Below are 20,563 nucleotides of genomic sequence, written 5' to 3'. Positions count from 1 at the left end.
AACGGCCTATGCAGACAATTATATGGTCTCCTCTGCCCTTTTTATAACTCTGTGGCCCCACATTCTACCGCCCCGCCCCCCGGCTTCCATTCCACTCTCTCTCTTGAGGACTCTTCCAACTGCCTCCTGCTCCAAGTCCTCCTTTCTCTCCTCTCCTCCTCCGCCACCCTCCCTCCCTCCCTCCCTCCCTGCGTTCTTTCTATTTCACTTCTCCCTCCTGCACCCTGCCTCGTGTGTCTGTTCATGCCTCACTCGCACAGCTTCAAAACTGGCCCGCTCACATTTGGCCTTACTCTGCGCCCCACCCTGAGCCGGACTCAACTCCCAGCCCCACATGCTGGCCTGCCTCGCCCCCGCTCTCCCCCCCGCTCTTTCCACCCTTTGCTGACTTGACAGACGAGGGCTTTTTGTGACCGATGACACCATGTCTGAGCGCGGCCGAGGCAGTCGGAGAGACAGTAACGACAATCTGTCTTCTAAAGTTTCCTTTATGCTAAATTCCATGTCAGGTCCCAATCCAGCTTCCGAGGACCGTCATAGGTTTTCCTTTGTGTTAAATACCTCGCTGGAATCCAACTCGGCCTCCAACACATTTATCGCTCTTAATTCGGGACCTAGTTCCTTCGACTCAGCCTCCAGACGTAATTTAAGCTTTTCCTCTTTTCCCAAGAAGCAGGGCTCTGAGGCCAGTGAGTCCTCTTTTTTAGCTGTCGCCTTTTCACAAACACAAACACAAACACCTGCACCTACAGCTTCACGACAAATCTCCAGGGAGATGAATTTTGTTCCCAGGTTAAAGAGAAGTTCTTTTGTGGGCACGTCCAGTGCTGAAGCCAGGGAAGATCACAAACTGATTCCCCACCGTGCTGCCTCTAAAAGCGCTCCTGTTTCTGACCAGATCCAGAAACATGTACAGGCCTTTCATCTACCCAAGGAGCAGCTTGAACATGTGAGGGATTCTGTGTATTTAGCCATGCAGAATGGCCTCAAGGAGAAGGCTAAAGATGGCCGCGCTTTACCCATGCTGCCTTCTTACGTTTGTACCTTGACTGATGGCACTGGTAAGTGTGTTTCCCTTTTGGCAGTTTGCCCGAACTGATGTCTAGACCAGTGTTTCCCAAACTTGGGTCTCCAGTTGTTTTAGGAATACAATTCCCACCATCCTGCTAGCTAGGGATGATGGGAGTTGTAGTCCAAAAACAGCTGGAGACCTAGTCTAGACCCATAGTCTTCAACCTTTTCAGACCTAGGACTTACTTTTAACCCAAACATGCATTTGAGGGCCCCATTTCTTAATTTCCGCCCAATATATTTGTTTGGCGATAGTCCTGCTGTTGTGGTCCACCTTGGATTAGGGGTTCTGAGTGGGTCCTGAGTTGACCCACCTGTTGAAAACCAATGGCTGACTCCAGATTCCTTTACAGCTTGCACTGGGCTGCCAATTTTTTAAACAGCCCATGTAGCTGTACTTTGAATACCATTCCTTTCCACACTTTTGTTCCAACTCCACATTATTTTCCACAACATCCTGGCTTCCCGATCGCCATATTTGGCTTCAAAACTTCCAAGTACTGGTTTGTGAATCTCTGAGCATACACAGGGATGCACATTTTTGGAAGGGCGGTGGGCGGGGGGGGGGGGAGAGAGACAAAGAGAAAGATGAAATGTTATTAAATCATGCACAGAGTCTTGCGAAGGAGCGGTTTCCTTGTCTGTCCAGCATGTGCAAGAATACCCCAGAATCTGGTACTAGTTACAGGTAGGTAGCCGTGTTGGTCTGACGTAGTCGAAACAAAAAATAAAAAAATTGCTTCCAGTAGCACCTTAGAGACCAACTAAGTTTGTCATAGGTATGAGCTTCCGTGTGCATGCACACTTCTTCAGATACTGGTAATCTGCATCTGTCCACAGTTTGCCTGTCTAGCATGGTGGTAACAATGCTGGTGTTGGCTGAGAGGTGGCCTGTGGAATGAGACAGTAGGCAGTCATCTAAGTGAGGATGAAGGGCTTGGGCTCTACTTAGGGTTGTGTGGCTTGGTAGGCTAACACATACAACTGTGGTCTTGTTGAGCACAGGTTGCCAAGCAGCACCTGCCACCTTTGTACATTTCTTGGACCATTGAGTCAGACCCATTGGTCGATCTAGCTCAGTATTGTCTGTGTTTTCGGGCAGCAGCTCTCCAGGGCTTCAGACAAGGAACTGACTCTCCCAGCCCTACCTGCAAATACCGGGAATTGAACCTGAGACCTCCTGCATGCAACACAGTTGCTCTTCCACTAAGCTATGACCCTTCTTGTTAAGGGGCAGAACTGTGTTGTAGAAGAAGCTCAGTAGAATCCTTAAAAACACATAGATACCCTCTAAAGTACAGATGCTACTACCAGCCCTTTGGGAGGAAAGGCGAGATATAAATAGTCATAATAGTCATAGTCATAATAGTCATAATAGTCATAATAATAATAATAATAATAATAATAATAATAATAAGTATGCAGTGACAGCTCCTGCCTTTGCATCAATAGCAGAAACAGCTAGGTTGAAATCACTTCCACAGACTCGCCAAGAGACTAGTCTGCTTCAACAGAATTATAGAATCATAGAATCATAGAATTGCAGAGTTGGAAGGGACCCTGAGATTCATCAAGTCCAACCCCTGCAATGTAGGAATGTGCAGCTGTCCCATACAGGGATCGAACCTGCAACCTTGGTATTATTAGCACCAGTAACACCACACTCTAACCAACTGAGCTGGTTTCAGTTTAGAAACCTATGCATGGAGCCTGGTGACTCTTAATTACTATTACCATTCAGCACCTAGTCCAGGGGTAGGCAGCCTAAGGCCCGTGGGCTGGATGCGGCCCAATCACCTTCTCAATCTGGCCTGTGGATGGTCCGGGAATCAGCATTTTTTAATTTTTTAAAAAAATGCATCTCTGGGTTATTTGTGGGGCCTGCCTGGTGTTTTTACATGAGTAGAATGTGTCCTTTTATTTAAAACTAGCTGGCCCTGCCACGCGTTGCCATGGCTAATCCCTGTGACTGCCACCACCCTGTGTCGAGCCATGACGTATCCCACCCCCTCCTCCCCCCCTCCCCCAGCTTATCCCTGTGACTGGCCCCACCGTGTCCTGACCTATTCCATCCCCTCCTCCCCCCAATCCCCACCCAGGCGAGTCAGTACCTCCATTTACATTTTTATTTATATAGATGCATCTCTGGGTTATTTGTGGGGCATAGGAATTCATTCACCCCCCCCAATATAGCATAGCTGCCAAGTATCCCGTTTTCCCCGGGAACCCCCCGTTTTTACTTACCTTTTCCCGGTGGTCCCCCGTATCACTTCGTCTCCCGTTTTTCTCCGTAATTTTCTCCTGCCGGCGGCCATTTTTTTCTTTCTGATTTGCCCTTCTATGGGCACCAAAAATGGCCGCCACCGGCTTCAAAAGTTGCATCTACGCATGTCCGGAAATGCGTAGACGCAACTTCCGGTGTCGGCGGCAGCCATTTTTGGTGCCCATAGATGGGCGGAGCGACACTGGACGTTGCGTCGACGCACTTCCGGTGTCACACGGCTGCCGGTCCCGGATTCTGCAGCCCGGGACTTGGAAGGTAAGCCATATAGTCCGGCCCACCAAATGGTCTGAGGGACAGTAGACCGGCCCACGGCTGAAAAAGGTTGCTGGACCCTGACCTAGTCACATATGATGATGAACCTAAGTGATGATTGGCCTACTGCATTTTGTATTTGTTATTGTGTGCCACTGAAACTCTGGACAGTTTCTTACTGTCCCTCATGGAAAATGATCTATCAGTGTTTATTGACCATATAATAATTCATATTCTAATTTAAGATTGCCCATTGATTAGCAGCAAAGCTGGGCTAAACAAACAAACAGTCCTGGTGATAGACACCTCCCCCCCCACCTCATTTCCAGCTTCCCCCTTTATAGCAATTTAAAAGGAAGTTATATGGTAACCATATGAATGAGACATGGACAGTCTTGATCACTATATATCCTAATGTTCACATCTATTTTTCAGAGACAGGGGATTTTTTGGGTTTAGAAATGAAGAAGGATCATTTGAAGATCATGCTCTTGCAACTCTCAGATAAGGATGCACCTGTGATGAAGAAAAAGAACTTTCCAATTACTGAGAATATTGTCAATGGCAGTGGGGAGCAGGTATAATTCCTCTGTCTTGAGTTCTTCAGTTTACTTAATCCATTTCACTTGTTGTTATGGGTTGGGTTGGGTTGGGTTGCTGATATCTTCTGCAATATGTCTTTGATGGAATAGCAATGCATTAGTGCTGGATTGATACTGGACCGTCTGCACACCATTCCACTTTATTAGTTGCTTTGCCGTGTTTCTGCACTGTTAGTGCATTATTACTACCACCTGGAAGGGCACTTTCTTGAGCTATAGCATAACAAAAGCTAGACAAACCAAAACTGAAACATTTGTGGTATGACGAATTACAGGATGACAACAGAAAGCTATGGGACATGCACGGACTGGAAATGAAGCAGTCTATCCAACCAGTTACCATCATGAGCACAAATATTCATAAATGCACCTTCTGCTCTCTTCACAAGCTTCTTCCTTTGCCTTGAATTTAAAATTATTGTATTGATTTTCAGATGTTTTCTTTCTCATGCTCCCACTTAGCCGCTCTTTCATCTCACCCTGCCCCTCCTTGATCATTTTACTCTTCTGGCACTCTTCTCTGCCCAATGCCCTGCGAGAACCTTTCTTCCCTGTAGCCTATCATTTATATTGACTTACTCATCCAGGGGCCCTTCAGTTGCCATCTTACATGCACACAGGAATCAGCCCCACTGAATACAGTGAGGGGCTAACATGTATTCTGATTCCTCTTCTCTATTTTTCCTACTGCTCTTCCTTATTCTTACTGCTCTACATCCTTTACCTTATTAATTTCCCCTACAGAAGGTCAGCGGTTCGAATCCCTGTGATGGGGTGAGCTCCCGTTGCTCGGTCCCAGCTCCTGCCAACCTAGCAGTTCGAAAGCACGTCAAAATGCAAGTAGATAAATAGGAACCGCTACAGCGGGAAGGTAAACGGCGTTTCCGTGTGCTGCTCTGGTTCGCCAGAAGCGGTTTTGTCATGCTGGCCACATGACCTGGAAGCTATACGCCGGTTCCCTCGGCCAATAATGCGAGATGAGCACGCAACCCCAGAGTCTGTCACAACTGGACCTAATGGTCAGGGGTTGCTTTACCTTTACCTTTACCTGCAAATATATTCTTTCTGAATTAAATTCCTACCCAAAACAGCTATTTGTCCCCACAGGAAAAAGACAGATTCTGCCACGTACATGGGAACCTGCCTTATACTGAGTCATATTCTGGGTGTATCTAGCAGAACCTGTCTTGGTTAAGCATCGTCAGAGCCATTCCCTTTTTAAAAGATTTGTTTCTATCTTGTGTACATTTAGATTTTAAATAATAAATAAATAAATAAATAAATAAATAAATAAATAAATGAATAAAGTGGTTAAAAGGTAAAGGGACCCCTGACCATTAGGTCCAGTCATGGCCGACTCTGGGGTTGCGGCGCTCATCTCGTATTATTGGCTGAGGGAGCTGGCATACAGCTTCCAGGTCATGTGGCCAGCATGACTAAGCCGCTTCTGGCGAACCGGAGCAGCACACAGAAACGCCGTTTACCTTCCCACTGTAGCGGTTCCTATTTATCTACTTGCCCTTTGACGTGCTTTCGAACTGCTAGATTGGCAGGAGCTGGGATCGAGGAACGGGAGCTCACCCTGTCACAGGGATTTGAACTGCCAACCTTCTGATTGGCAAGCCCTAGGCGCTATGGTTTAACCCACAGTGCCACAGTCCCTAATATAGTGGTAGAGGTTGATAAAAAAAACAACCCTACTGGGTGATTTGGTGAGATCACACTACTGGTGAAATTTCAGGTTCTACACTGCTAGCAAATATTTGCTGTCATTTGTTTTGTTGGCATCGGGCCCTGAGGTGAGTTGAATGTACTCATAATACCGTGCTTTCTTTTCCAGCTTTTTGAATTCTTTGCAAAATGTGTGGCCACGTTTTTGGATGGACTTAGCCTCAACACCAACAATTTGCCGCTGTGCTTCTGCTTTCCCTTTCCTTGTGAACATAACGCGCTGAACCAGGTGAATACTTTGTTGGCCCAGCAGCAGGCTGGAGATAGGAAGACTGGAGATAGGAAGGAAATCCAAATGAAACGTTAAAGCAGGGGTAGGCAACCTAAGGCCCATAGGTCGGATGCAGCCCAATCGCCTTCTCAATCCGGCCCACAGACGGTCCGGGAATTAGCATGTTTTTACATGAGTAGAATGTGTCCTTTTATTTAAAATGCATCTCTGGGGTATTTGTGGGGCATAGGAATTCGTTCATTTCCCCCCCGCAAAAAAAATAGTCCCCCCCCCGGTTTAAGGGACGGTGGACCGGCCCACGGCTGAAAAAGGTTGCTGACCCCTGCATTAAAGATATGATCTTGTACCCTCTTCCTTGCCCCACTTCACTCGGCTGGCCGGCTTTGAGAACAAGCTTTGTTTGTCAAGGGATGGTCAGGAGTGCATTTTAAGATTCCCCATTTCCTCTTTGCAGTCATGTCTTTATGTGTCCCACACCTGACATAACATGATGTCAAGGGTGCAGCATATGGGTGTGGTTTGGGCAGGGCCAGATTTAGGATGCGGCCCTAAGCTACTGAAGGTAATGGGGCCCTTTATATGTGATATTTTAGGGAGCAGGCTAGCAAGCGAGGTCCATTACTTACATGATAGGAGCCTACACAACACAAAATACTGTTGCTGTATGTAGGTTTTATTTTATTTGTTTTTTATCTTGTATTTTGGAAATGTACATCTTTCTTTTTCCTTTAATTTTTTGTGGGGCCCTAAGCTATAGCTTTATAAGCTTATACATAAATCCGGCACTGGGTTTGGGGAAAACTGACTCATGGGCCAGATTGAGTTCCTCACTGCTGTTGTACAATATCCGTGCAATATGCACCTCTGAAGGGTGCACATTATTAAAGGCTAGGGGCTGCCACTGCTCACCACTTATTCTCAAACCACATTCCATAATAGAAGCAATGCAATGCAATGCTCATTCAGATTGACATGGGAAGAAGCACTCAATCAGATATCTGGGACCCAAGTAATTTAGAGTTTTCTATGTTAACAGAGGGACGCAGGTGGCGCTGTGGGTTAAACCACAGAGCCTAGGGCTTGCCGATCGGAAGGTCGGCGGTTCGAATCCCTGCAATGGGGTGAGCTCCCGTTGCTCGGTCCCAGCTCCTGCCAACCTAGCAGTTCGGAAGCACGTCAAAGTGCAAGTAGATAAATAGGTACCGCTACAGCATGAAGGTAAACGCCATTTCCGTGTGCTGCTCTGGTTTGCCAGAAGCGGCTTTCTCATGACCTGGAAGCTGTAGGCTGGCTCCCTCGGCCAATAATGTGAGATGAGCGCCGCAACCCTAGAGTCGGTCACGACTGGACCTAATGGTCAGGGGTCCCTTTACCTATGTTAACAGAAGCACATTGAATTGGGCCCAGAAGCAAAGTGGCTATCGCTGCAGATCTTTCAAAACTGATAAAATGGGCACCTGCCCAGTGATACCTGTCAGTAGCAAGGCCGCCACATTCTTCAGCAGTTTCAGCTTCTGGGCCACCTTCAGGGGAAGCCACATGCACAGTACATTACAGTAGTCCAACTGGGTGGGTGGAAATTACCGGAACACGCGTAACTATGGCCACATTTTCCTTGTCCAGGAAAGACTAGCTGGCAAACAAGCCAGAGCTGAAAATAGGTGCTTCTTGGCACTGAAGCCACCTGGTGCTCTGTTGGTGGTGCTGGATCCAGGAGCACCTCCAGGCAAAGTACCTGCTCCTTTCGGGAGAGTGCATCCTCATCCAGAACAGGCTGTGTTCCCACATCCAGATCTCAATAACCTGGAAGACACAGCACCTTGGTCTTGTCTGGATTCCTTTTCAATTTATTGGCCCACATCCAGTTCACTACCAACTCCAAACTGGCCCAGCACCTGTCCTGCCTCTCCAAATTCAAATGAAACAGAGAGATAGAGCTGGGTGCCATCAGCATACTGATGTTGTGCTATTTGTTTTATTCATTTATTTCAGAACTTGTATGCTGCCTCGGAGGGAAAATCCTCCCAAGGCAGCCCACATAAAAAGAATAGAACATAACACAGCTCTTTAGAAAATACACAAACCCATTATCCAGATACAAAATTGGTGGCAGCTGATTGAACCAATATAGAGCTTGTTACTGAATGAATATATAGAGAAAATGAATTGTCAAAGTCATTCTCCGATTTGGATTCTTCTACTTCTAAAATATCACAGGACATGTTTTCATAAATAACCCCATTGGTCCTATTGCTTGAATACTTTGCTTGCAGGAAGCAGGGCTGGGTTTCTCAGTGGTTTGTTCAAGTTTCTCAGTTGCCTTCTTGCTTGGTTTCCCCTTAGTGTAAGCTGACCAGATGGAACAAGGATTGCCGGTGGCCAGGTGTGGAGGGGAATGATGTGGCACAACTGCTCCAAACAGCTCTTAACCAGACTTGCAAGGTGAGGATAGCGGCTGGGTCAGCTGTGACTGAAGCATGCATATGTGTATGTGCTTCTGGTGAGAAAACAAGAGAGTCGCTTTAATCTTTTTCTCCCCAGAACTACAAGATCGATGTCATTGCTGTAATAGACGATGCTGTGGGAACCTTATTGAGCTGCCATTCTGAGAAAGAGCCATGTGAGGTTGGGATGGTGATAGGTAAGCAAAACCTTGCATGGTGCTGGTGACTTGCTAGCAATGCTGTTGAGCTGGAAGGCTTGTGTATGCCGTATAGTTGGTGTGGGAGGCAGAGGTCCCAAGAAGCTGGCTATTCTTCTTAGATTGGAAGAATCTCAGCATAGTATGTAGCCACATCAAAGGGCTAGAAACCAAATCCCTGGCGATTAAGAATTAGGTAGGTGGATTCTAAGCACACATTCTAGGAAGATGTTGCATTTCATCAAAATGGCAGGCCCTAACCATTGTGAGAGTTAGACAGTATGACAGTTGCAGGACAGTTGCACTTTCTCATTGCCGTGCAGTCAGAGGCTTTACTAAAATGCTGTTTCTCCTGTTTTGAGCTTCTTTCCCTGTGTCCTGCCTTCCTGTGTATGGTAGATGCTGGCACTAACTGCGGTTATGTGGAGGAGATGCAGCATGTAGCAGGCTTGGAGCACGATACTGGATGCATGTGTATCAACACCGAATGGGGCTCTTTTGGGAAGCTGGGCGAGCTGGATGACATAACGACAGAGTTTGACCTGCAAATGGATAACCTGTCCATGGACCGAGGCAAAAACAAGTGAGTCACAGTAAAGGAAGTAACTGTTTAAAAAGTGAGTCATTGGTTACTGGTGCCCGGGATTCAGTGGAATAATCAAGGTTAGTCATGCTCGGTGTCCAAAAACGCATTTTCTGCATAATGAAACTCCAGACCTGTGTTTGCAATTATTCAGTGCCCATCTTTGTCCAACCTGATGGGTGACCTTCACAAAGAGCAGGACAAGGGGATGGTCACCTCGCTCCTGCATCTCAATCTCTGTATGGCTTTTGATACCATTGGCCACCAGCTCCATGGAATGGGAATTGGGAGCCCTGTTGCTACCTTGGTTCCAGTTCTATTTACAGTACTGGGTCCAGAGAGGAGCACTGGGAGTGCTTTTCAGCCCCCTGGTTGTTACACCATGGGTTGCTGCAGGACACAGTTATATCCCCAATGCTATTTAATATATTGTCATATGTTTGTGGGGTACCTAGACTCCCCTTCAAATTCCTTGGTGTCAGGCGCTGAATTTAGCATGTTAAAATATAAGCCAGGCTGGTTTCCTGATGAAGTAATTGCCTGGAGCAGGCATGTCCAAAGTCCTAATCCGGCCTGCTGGTCAGTTTAATCCAGCCCCTGAGACAGTTTATTTCCTGGGGTAAAATCCTTAAAAAAAACCACCTCAACAACTTCAATCTTAAAAGTAGCTCAACAACTTCAATCCTAAAAAAAAGGTCAACAACTTTGGTTGGCTCTTTGGTCGGCCCCCACGGCCCTTCACTTCATCAAATCTGGCCCTTTTTGGAAAAAGTTTGGACACCACTGTGGAGAGATGGGCCATTGAAAGAGCACAAGGTGAAGGGTGACCCATTAAGAAATCAATCAGCAAAGCTAAGGCTGTGCCAGCTGGGAAATGGGTGAAGCCCCCTCCCTCTCAACTCAGAATTAGTTAGAGATACAAAGCCAAGGAAGGCAAGCAGTTGTTGGAGGGTTGCTGTTTGCCTGAGGTAGGCTGGAGGAAAAATGGTTGTGTTTGCAAGCTGGAGAAGGTGGGGAGTCAGAGCAATGTGGGTTGACAGATTGAATCTACGGTGGCAGCCGTGGAAGAAATGGAACCCTCTTGGAGAGTAATGCTCGAAGCCCTTCCATCCTAGGCTCAGGTTGCATATATGTGTAAGCAAGCCATATATCATAAAGAAAACATAGTCTCTGCTGTGCCTTGTTGTGTGAAAGGAAAAACAGACCCTGATCAGCAAACTTGGTACCTTTGGAATCGTGCTCTGCTCAGAGATTAGGGTGACATGAAGCCACTGGGAATGGTCATTCCTGTATAAGTTCTGAATGAATGCTGACATTGTGTGAACTTTGTGCAGTCAGGATGAATACCCTATGGACAGGTGGTCTACAAACAAGCAACCTATGATATTGTATTGCCTATCTTAGCAGCAAATGTTGTAAGAAATGGCCAAAACTTCTCCTATAGACAGGATGGCTTGACCAGTTATCTGCCAGCCACCCTTTCACTCCAATTCCTTCTCTTTCTGCACTGATTTTCTTCTTTCTTCTCACTGGCAGGTTTGAGAAGTTGATCAGTAGCATATATCTCTGTGATACTATCCGTGTTACTTTGGCTACTTTGGCTGAGAAAGGTGATATCTTCAGCGGTGTCCTGACTCCCACCCTGCTTACCAAGGGAAAAATTGAGCTCCAAGATGTTGTGGACATAATAGAGTAAGTCAGTTCCTCAAACACATCTTGGGAGACCTGGTCATCCTGATATCCTCAGTAGCAGCAGATTGAGGCTCGGCATGCCTTTGTTAGCCTAGCCCTAGAAAAACAGCCAGGAGGAATGGGCCCACCAAATGAATTACATCTGTAGCCCATAAAAAACAACACTGAAGCAGGTGAATGAATGAATGAATGAATGAATCAACTTGCACATTTAAATACACCGTAGGATGACCCAGAGATACACTGCCATATTTTTTCAAATAAGATGTCTTGAAAGCAGAAGGCTTAAAAGATAAGCATCTATAATGGGCCCATTCATTAAGTATATCAAGTAGGAAGAGGGAATAGCAAAGGTGTCACAAGGCTAATAATCAGAACTGGTAAATGTGACATGTCACTGTTTGTTCCCCCAGTACAATCATTTAATACTCTGCGTTATTCAGCACCAACAGATGCATTCCCATGCTGCCTGCCCCCTTCTGCATATAAAACAAGGACTGTACTACTGAGTTATGGCCCTTGTGGTATTATTTTATTTGTAAACAATTTTTTTTATATAATGCTTTTTGGCTGTAAGAAGGGCCTGTACAGCAGTGCAGATAAAAGAAGAAAATAAAAGCATAATCAAGTAACAAAAGTTAAAATCAAAACCTTAAATATCAACGAGATGTTAATAAAGTCCACTTTCTGAAATATGTATCTAGTTACAGTTCTTGTGTCCTCTAAAAAGTCACATGGGTAGAAACAAAACTACACACACACACACACACACACACACCTGTGCCAGTTCATTATAGATGGAGAGTTCAGTGATTTCAATTTGGAATCAATATTATTCTTTGTTGAGATCACTTAACAGTTAATCAGAGTTTCCCTCATGCCTCTTGCTGCTGCCACCCTGCTTTAACTCATGTATGCTTTAACTGCAGTGAAAAAGTTGGCCTGGCCAATACCAAGAACTTCCTTGTCCGTCTGGGAATGGTGGCAAGCAACCAAGACTGTTTCAACGTGCAGCAAATATGCCAAGCGGTCTTTGTCCGTTCTGCCAAGCTCTGTGCTGCTGGACTGGCTGGCGTTCTTACTCACATCCGGACCAGTCAAGGGCTGCCACAGCTGAAAATCACCGTGGCTGTGGATGGGAACATGTACAAGAGCCAATCACAGTAAGGAGTTGTACCAGGCATATAAATATTTGTTTGTGTCGTGAGTAGGCAGTGCAGTGACCTCCAGATATTGTTGGATTATAATGGCCACCAGCATGGTCGATGATCAAGGATGATGGGAACTATAGCCTAGCTACAGCTGTAGAGCATCATATTGGCTGCCCCTCATCTAAATTCAAACTAAGAGACCCACCAGACCCACTTTCCTGTGCACCAGTGGACTGACCACCATATTTTCCATTCATGAGCAGGTTATTGGAGCAAGCTTTCTCCTGGACTGAAATCACTAGCCAAGGAAGCATTTATTCCATTCTCTTCTACCAGATATCCAAATATTTTCCTTCAACCCAGAGAACCATTAAGTCGTGTTATCTATTTATTGTTGCCAGCAACTCAGTAGGCAGCATATTTAATCCTCTCTCTTGCCATAACAGCTCCTTCCAGGACAGTAACCCATCTATACTACTCAGAAAAATGGATCCACCCATCCATCTGAATCTCCCAAATTGGTTACTGGGGTTTCCCAGGCTAGGGGGTCTGTTACATATCCAAAGTTAGGAGGCTGTTAACTTCAGGGAGTTCAGCCATTTTTGAAAATGTGGATAATGTAAACAGACCCAAAGACTCATTCATCCAGCAAATTTTCACATTCCTTTTGGAGCAGAGGCATAGTAAGTTAGGGGACAGGTGCAGAAAGGCCAGCACCATGGGTTACTTCCAGTCACCCTGCTTCAAGGTCCTTGACATTTCCTCTCCCTCCAGGTATGGTCAGATCCTGCAAGAGACATTGAAATCACTGGCTCCTGACTGCACTGCCACCTTTGCCACATCAGATCATGGCTGTGTTTTTGGGGCTGCCAGGGTGGCAGCTGCGACAGAGAGGCTCAAACACCAACAGGAAGGAGTAGCCCAGGTCCTGGCGCCTTTCCATCTTTCTATGTCCGACATGGACACACTGCGGACCATGATGAGACAGGAAATGGAGAAGGGTCTGTCAAAGGAGACACACAGTACAGCCACTGTCCGCATGTTGCCCACTTACGTCCGTCATTTGCCTGACGGCAGCGGTGAGAGCCAGAGAACAACATCTTGGGAATGGCCTTTATCTTGGGAGGGAAGAGCTTTGAAGAGCTCAAGGGGGCTTTTGAAAAAGTCTCAGGGAAGTTGTGTTTGGTCCAGAGAAAACCTTCCGAGTTTTTGGGGTCCAAGTCTTTTAATTGATCAGGGGCTGTTGTTATTGTTACTTACATTCATCTCACCGAGAAGGATGCAGCATAACCACTGCTAGTAACAACAGGAGTCTCCAACCTTTTCAGATCCTGCACCCACCTATAGCACAAATATGCATCTTGTTTTATTAGCAAATATTGGTATGGTGCCAGTGGGTCTCGACCCCTCAATTGACAACCAATATTCTAGATGGCTGGTGGGATGCTTTCCCAAGGCTTTGTGGTTTAAATTGCCAGCACTGGTGGGAATGATGTTGGCCTCAGGCAAAGAGGCCAAAGATAGAGACCCTTGCGGCGACTGTGTTGGGTTGTAGGGGAGAGTCTCTTTCACTCAAGCCCTTGTTCCTTTATACATTTTTTAGAGAGAGGGGAGTTCCTTGCACTGGATCTGGGTGGAACCAATTTCCGAGTGCTTATGGTGCAGGTGAAAAGCAAAGAAGACGGTGGTGTACACATGGTCTCTGAGTCTTACACAATTCCACCCAAAGTGGCCCAGAGTAATGAAAAAGAGGTAGGTGCAAGAGAGGGGAAGACATGGCTGGGTTGAACTGGCCTCTATTACAGACTGGCTGGGTCTTAAATCTGTGACACTGGCAACTGGGGGGGGGGATGGGCTATACTGTTAGTGATGGCGTCTCCTCTCCAAAGTTTTCTTCACCTCATAAGGCCTCGTGCTTTCTCCCATTTTCCTGCAGCTCTTTGATCACATTGTTCAATGCATTTTGGATTTCCATAGCAAGCATAGCATTATGGGACGAACACTGCCACTGGGCTTCACTTTTTCCTTTCCCTGCAACCAGACAAGCCTGGACAAGGTATGAAGCATCTATGGAAGTGATCTGCTGCTCATGCGGTGACGCTGGGAATTAGGACTTTGCTGCCTCTCTTACCTGGGTTAGCCAGTGGAGCCCCCTGCTGGGGATGTATTTTTGTGGTAGATGGGAAGGGAGAGAAATGGGGTTGAACTACCTTGTGTTCCCTAAGATAGAAAGAGAAAATTTTCCAAACACTATGAGAACATAGCTTTCAAACCGTTTACAAGCTCAGCTTGTAGGATTTCTAAATTGTGAAGTTCAGCTGTCCATTGAGAAAAACCCCTGTTGAACCCCCTCCCCCCACTAGTTAGGCATCTCTCTCTCTAATAGGTCCAGTCTCTGTCCTAGTGTGTATGCTACAATTCTGTGCAAGCGCAGAAAAGCTGCACAATTTGGCACTGGCAAGTTTCTAGCCCATATTGTTGCAAGGATAAACTTGAGATTGGGTGAGCAATGCCTAAAGAAAACTCAGAAGCTAGAGGACCTGCAGAACTTTTGCAGAGGCAGGTCCCTGCATCATCTGCATGTCTCCTACTGCCATCTCTCTGTTGCAGCTTAGCTACAGTAGAATCATCCATGAACATATGAAGGGCAAGCAGCTCAGAGAAAGCAGTCCAGATGCATCGGCATGTGTATCACAATTCCTTGTTTCTCATGGTTTCACAGGGCATCTTGCTGAGATGGACCAAGGGGTTCAGTGCCACAGGCTGTGTGGGAGAAGATGTTGTGCAGTTGCTAAGAGAGGCTGTAGCGCGTCAAGCGGTATGTTTGGGATTTGGGGCACGAGCTCTGGATAGATTTGCCAGGGATTATAGTTTGGGCTGGACTATTCAGACTTAATCTGATTTATCAAAATGAAAGGCTATTAAATTATCACAAAACCCGCTGATTTAAAATCAGAGTTAAGGCTATCTCATGTTGGCTCAAGCTCCACAAAGCCAGAAAACTGGAACCTTAACTAACAGATGTGCCCCATAATCAGAAAAGTTGTTCAAGGACACAAATTGTGCTTGCGTACAACTCACCTCTTAAGTACCCACACTTCTCCTTGGTCTTTCAAGCCCAAATCCTGATGGGGAGGAGGGTTCTTAAAATTCTATTTTAAAATTATTTGTCAAAAATTATATACCAGTTCAAAGTAGTAAAATCTCTAAACAATTTACAAGAAAATTGTCGCAACAATAACGGCATATATCCACACTTACCGTCCCTCTGCTCTTTCCAGGCATGGCCCACACTTTAATGCCCTGTGTTGAAGCAGCAGCAGCTGCTTCTTCTTCTTCTTCTTCTTCTTCTTCTTCTTCTTCTTCTTCTTCTTCTTCTTCTTCTTCTTCTTCTTCTTCTTCTTCTTCTTCTTCTTCTTCTTCTTCTTCTTCTTCTTCTTCTTCTTCTTCTTCTTCTTCTTCTTTGCTCCAGTGCCTTCCCCACGAAAACCCATCTTTTAGAGCTCAATCAGAGCACACAGCAATCTGCAGGAAACCCAAACTGACATTTGCTCTGATTGAGTGCTATAGAGCAGGTTTTCGTTGGGAAATCTCCAGGGCAAACAACAACAACAACAACAACAACAACAACAACAACAACAACAACAACAACAACAACAATGCTCAGACACGGAGCTTTTATGCCTGGACCAGTGCCTGGAAAGGGTTAAGCACCGTCTTCCAACACACCACTTTGCTTCAGATTGCACCCTCCCAACACCAGTTTGTAATAGAAAAGATGTGTGGGCTAAGATTTGTAAGCTCAATTGTCTAATGATGTTCTATATAAGTCCCTGTTGGAGGCTCCCCCCCCTTTTTTTAGTGAAAGAGCACTGGCCTACAAATGCACTGAAATAACATGAAATGAATGAAAACAATTCATTCCTACTTAGAATCAGTACATTCACCACCTCCACACTGCCAAAATGCAGCTTTTATTGTTGCCTCTTTAAAATCTATGAAACAGGTGGGTTATTTTCAAAACTACTTCAGAGAGACCTTGGTTCAGCAGCTGCAGTCCTTCCAACTCAAGTGTCCAATGCTTTCTTGTGGGATCCCTTTTATTTAATGCAGCCGATAATATGAATAAGTTGTGTGCAGCAATATGCTTGATCATGTGCCCCCTTGATCCCTGTTCCTCTTGGTTTATTAAATCTACTATCAGGGACTCAAGGCGGCTTACAGATAAAAAAAGAACAGCTTAAAACATAGAAAATAACTGCCTCCCATCATTAAAAAAAACACCCAATTAATTAAAAGCAGTCAGTTCCTTAAAGGCTGTTGGAATAGGATCTTCACTAGCTAGTGGGACAGCAAGGAGAGAGCTAGTCTAACTTCTCTAGGGTAAAAGGTAAAGACGACTCTGGGGTTGCGGCGTTCATCTCACTTTACTGGCCGAGGGAGCCAGCGTTTGTCCGCAGACAGCTTCCGGGTCATGTGGCCAGCACAACTAAGCCACTTCTGGTGAACCAAAGCAGTGCACGGAAACACAGTTTACCTTCCTGCTGGAGCGGTACCTATTTATCTGCTTGCACTTTGACGTGCTTTCAAACTGCTAGGTTGGCAGGAGCTGGGACCGAGCAACGGGAGCTCACCCCGTCGCAGGGATTCGAACCGCCGACACTCTGATCGGCAAGCCCAAGGCTCAGTGGCTTAGACCACAGCGCCACCCACGTCCCTAACTTTCCCCAGTCCCAAAGAAAAGCAGCCATCTCATGTGTATTTCCCTTGCATACATGTGATGTGTACCTCTAGTCTAACAACAACTCTCCCATGTTTATCGGTGAGCGAGTGAGAGTGTGCATCAGGTAGAAAAGGGCCTTGTCTCTATTCCTTTACCTTGTCAGACCTGGGAAATGGCATATTTGTCTGGCAGAGTTCACTCAGTTTGGATATGACGTAAGGAGCCCCTCACGACTCTGAGGCGAACCGACTTGTATGTCAAGCAGGCCCAAGAAGTTTGTGTTGTGTGTTCAAAGCATTACGGTCCTCCATATTCTCAGTCCCCACCCCCACCCCCAGGTCTACTCTGTGATGATGGGTCACTTGCTATGTAACCCATTGAGAAAGTGGAAGGTGTAACAGCAGCCATCCAGTAAGCCAGCCCGATAGCAGTGACAGAGCTTGAGAGCTCCCTTCGGGTTGATGCCCCCAGGGGCCTTCAGAAGGGGGGGGGAGAGGGGGCCTATTTCCCAAGCGACAGGGCCTATGGGTCTTTGCTGGTTACTGTGGTGATAGGGAATCGTGTTGCCTGGTAACACATCTTGCTGCTCTCTGTCTCTCCCTCCCTTTCTCTTACCAGGACATTGATATAGATGTGGTTGCCATAGTGAATGACACTGTAGGAACCATGATGGCATGTGCCTATGTGGACCCCAACTGTGAGATTGGCCTCATTGTCGGTATGGTGGTTGCGGAAGCATTATTTTTATTACTATTTTCCAGAAAGGTATACTGCTCTGCCCTTCGATAAAATTCCTAGGGTGGTTGGGAATAGGTGAGCGGGATCCGTCTTTTAGGGGCTTTCCAAGGGAATATATTTCCAACGGTGGGTGCCCTCCTCCACTCTTCTTCTTGAAACTATTACCTTCTTTGGGGGATCTATAACCAGAATCTAGACTGCTCCCTGACAGGTAAGCCCTTCTTTGTAATTTTGACATTTGGAATGGACTGCCAAGTAGGCTGAAGATTCTTCCTCCAGACTTAATCCCAAGACTTTCTTTGCTCAGAGCAGGGGGAAATATGACAATCCATTTTCATCAGTGATTCATTTCCATCCCTTTCTCTCAGGTACGGGTACCAATGCCTGCTACATGGAGGAGATGAGGAATGTGGGCACTGTGGAGGGGGACGAGGGCAGAATGTGTATCAATATGGAATGGGGGGCGTTTGGAGACAATGGCTGCCTTGAGCACTACATAACACAGTTTGATGAGAGAGTGGATGCAGAATCCATCAATGCTGGCCAGCAAAGGTGAGTCTGGGTAACTGGGAGTGATCTGGGGTGATGGCTGCCTCCATGGTCTCCTTGTGTGACACTCATTTCCATCTCCCCTACAGGTATGAAAAGCTCATCAGTGGCATGTACTTGGGCGAGATTGTGCGCTATATTCTGCTGGAGCTAACATCGCGCAAGGTCATCTTCAGGGGTCGACAATCAGATGTACTCAAGACCAAAAACTTCTTCCCCACCAAATTCCTAACAAATGTTGAAGAGTAAGTGTGTATCCGTAACATTCCCATTTCATGTAGATTTTAGGTTTGGTGCAGAAATCAAATTCCTGAGGCTACTTTTGGTCTTTACCTGTAAAAGACTGTTGTTCAATGTGTCTTTAAGTCCTACTTGGTTATCTGTCCACCCCTCATCCTTTGATTAAGTTCCTTAACTTCACCTTACCTAGTCTTGCATCACCTTCTGACAAGCAAGTACCCCTTTTCCCAGATTATATTGCAAGCATGCAAACTTAAATGATTTTATGGAAAGTAAGACAATTTATATGTATTGTACTGTATTTATTTTAATAATACATTCTGAGCACCAAGTTCCAGTCTTTATGGCATTACCTGGATTCCCCTCCTCCCTTTTTGGAATGTGAAAACCTGCATGATCTGCCACATGAACCCTTTGGGGAACAATGGGTTCTTTCAGGATGAATGTGGTTGCTTCCAGACCACCTGTTTATATACAGCATCCATAATGCTTTGTTTGCACAAAGTTTGTGGGGAGGTTAGATGACATCAGCTCTTAAGCATCCGTTTTTATTTGTGGGGAAGTTATGCAACATTGCACCAGACAATCTCCCACTTTCCATATTGCAAAAACAAAACTGATTTGGGATTGAAGCTTGTTTGTTGTGCAAGAGCACCAAATCAACTTAAATTGTGCAGCCTGAATTTGCCCATTTGTGATTGAATCCCACCTGCAAATACTGAGAGACTAGAAATCCTTAGCTTCTAAGAGGGCAACAGCTCTTGTTGAATATAATAGGTGCCTCAAGCAGTTCCACCGCTGATTATAATGTTCTGTAAGCAGCACTCCTGGTCACCATTACGTGTGTAACATTCTGGAAGAATATGGGTTGAGTGTATCTACGGAGGATGCCTTGGTGGTAAGGGATGTGTGCCGTGCCGTGTCATCACGTGCTGCTAAGATGTGTGCAGTGGGAATATCTGCAGTGGTGGAGAAGATCCGAGAGAACCGCCACGCGTCAAAGCTGGATATAACAGTTGGCGTGGATGGGACACTCTACAAGATGCATCCTTAGTGAGTCAGTTTTGCTTCATTAAACTACGGGGCAAGCAAGGCCTCAACCCAACAGAGTGCAAAGAGGGGAATGGAAACTTTGGTTGCCCATTGGGTGGCAAGGGCAGGTTGGGCAGACATGACAACAATTGTGTTTTGATGCATGGGGAGAAACTCATCCATTACTGATCCATGCTAGGCTGGAGGACCTTAGTACTTATTGGGAGACAGTGCATGGCAAAGGGTGGTTCTTCCTAAGCTGTGGTATGGCTGTATGGACAGTACCTGGAGTATGGGGTTCTGCAGCACCTGCCTAGAAAATTTGAATGCTGCCCCTGTTTTGGGCGAGGGAAAGAGGAGAAAGCTGCTATAACGTGTGTCCAAGTACCATGTAACCAGGGGAGGGTGTGATGCTGGCCGAACATTGCTTTCTCTTGCTCACGGACATTCTCCCTTTCTGTTCTCAGCTTTGCAGCAAAGCTTCATAAGACGGTGGCTCTGATAGCTCCAAACTGCAACGTCAAGTTCTTGCTGTCAGAGGATGGTTCAGGGAAGGGGGCTGCACTGATTGCTGCTGTGGCCTCCCATAAATAACCAAACCATCCACTTGACTTGAATAAAGATGTCTCAGTAACCAGGACACCAAGACATTCTCTACAATGTCCACACCTTGACCCACAGGAATGTGTTTCACCCTCCTCTGTGGCCAAACTGCAGGAAAGGCAAGTTGTGCCAGCAATGGTGTTCCATCTTTATAGCTCTCTTTACCATCTCTGATTCATGTTCAAGCAAGGAAAACAATAAAACAAATTCCTGCTGCCACTTGGTTTTCCAAATTATATCTTTCTCCAACAAGCCAAGCCCAAAGATAACACCGACTGAGAGGGCTAAAATGGAGGTGCCTTCTTAATAACCCTGGACATTTCTACACCTACAAAGCTGTCGGGGAAGCTCTGCTGAGACTTTGGACTCTCTCTCTGCTTTTCTCCAGATCTGGCAATGCTTCCATTGGCTTAGTTTTGAGTACAGACACAAGCAGCCC

The 20,563-nt window shown here is 46.0% G+C and overlaps 1 protein-coding gene across 1 annotated transcript; it reads left to right on the top strand.

Moving 5' to 3' along the window:
- The first annotated feature begins 304 nt into the window (after positions 1 to 304).
- HK3 (hexokinase 3) lies at positions 305 to 20,343 on the top strand. The gene is made up of 17 exons (XM_088662057.1): positions 305 to 1,061; positions 4,043 to 4,185; positions 6,050 to 6,169; positions 8,516 to 8,614; positions 8,714 to 8,813; positions 9,213 to 9,396; positions 10,933 to 11,088; positions 12,018 to 12,251; positions 13,014 to 13,318; positions 13,843 to 13,991; positions 14,176 to 14,295; positions 14,962 to 15,057; positions 17,581 to 17,680; positions 18,069 to 18,252; positions 18,339 to 18,494; positions 19,312 to 19,542; positions 19,989 to 20,343. Exons 1-17 carry the CDS (start codon positions 425 to 427, stop codon positions 20,113 to 20,115), a joined length of 3,141 nt encoding a protein of 1,046 aa, XP_088518183.1. The 5' UTR covers positions 305 to 424; the 3' UTR covers positions 20,116 to 20,343.
- Positions 20,344 to 20,563: the final 220 nt, after the last annotated feature.

This window comes from Zootoca vivipara, chromosome 2 (genome assembly GCF_965207765.1).
Source record: "Zootoca vivipara chromosome 2, rZooViv2.hap1.1, whole genome shotgun sequence".
Lineage (NCBI taxonomy): Eukaryota > Metazoa > Chordata > Lepidosauria > Squamata > Lacertidae > Zootoca > Zootoca vivipara.
The sequence above is the reverse complement of the archived record's forward strand: the minus strand, read 5'-3'. Positions and strand labels throughout refer to the sequence as shown.

Bases quoted from the DNA above. Each gene is read 5' to 3' on its own strand.
- HK3 (XM_088662057.1), top strand. From the start codon at position 425: ATGTCTGAGCGCGGCCGAGGCAGTCGGAGAGACAGTAACGACAATCTG. The intron at 13,992-14,175 runs GTAGGTGCAAGA...ATTTTCCTGCAG, and splicing joins CCCAGAGTAATGAAAAAGAG to CTCTTTGATCACATTGTTCA. The intron at 18,253-18,338 runs GTGAGTCTGGGT...TCTCCCCTACAG, and splicing joins ATCAATGCTGGCCAGCAAAG to GTATGAAAAGCTCATCAGTG.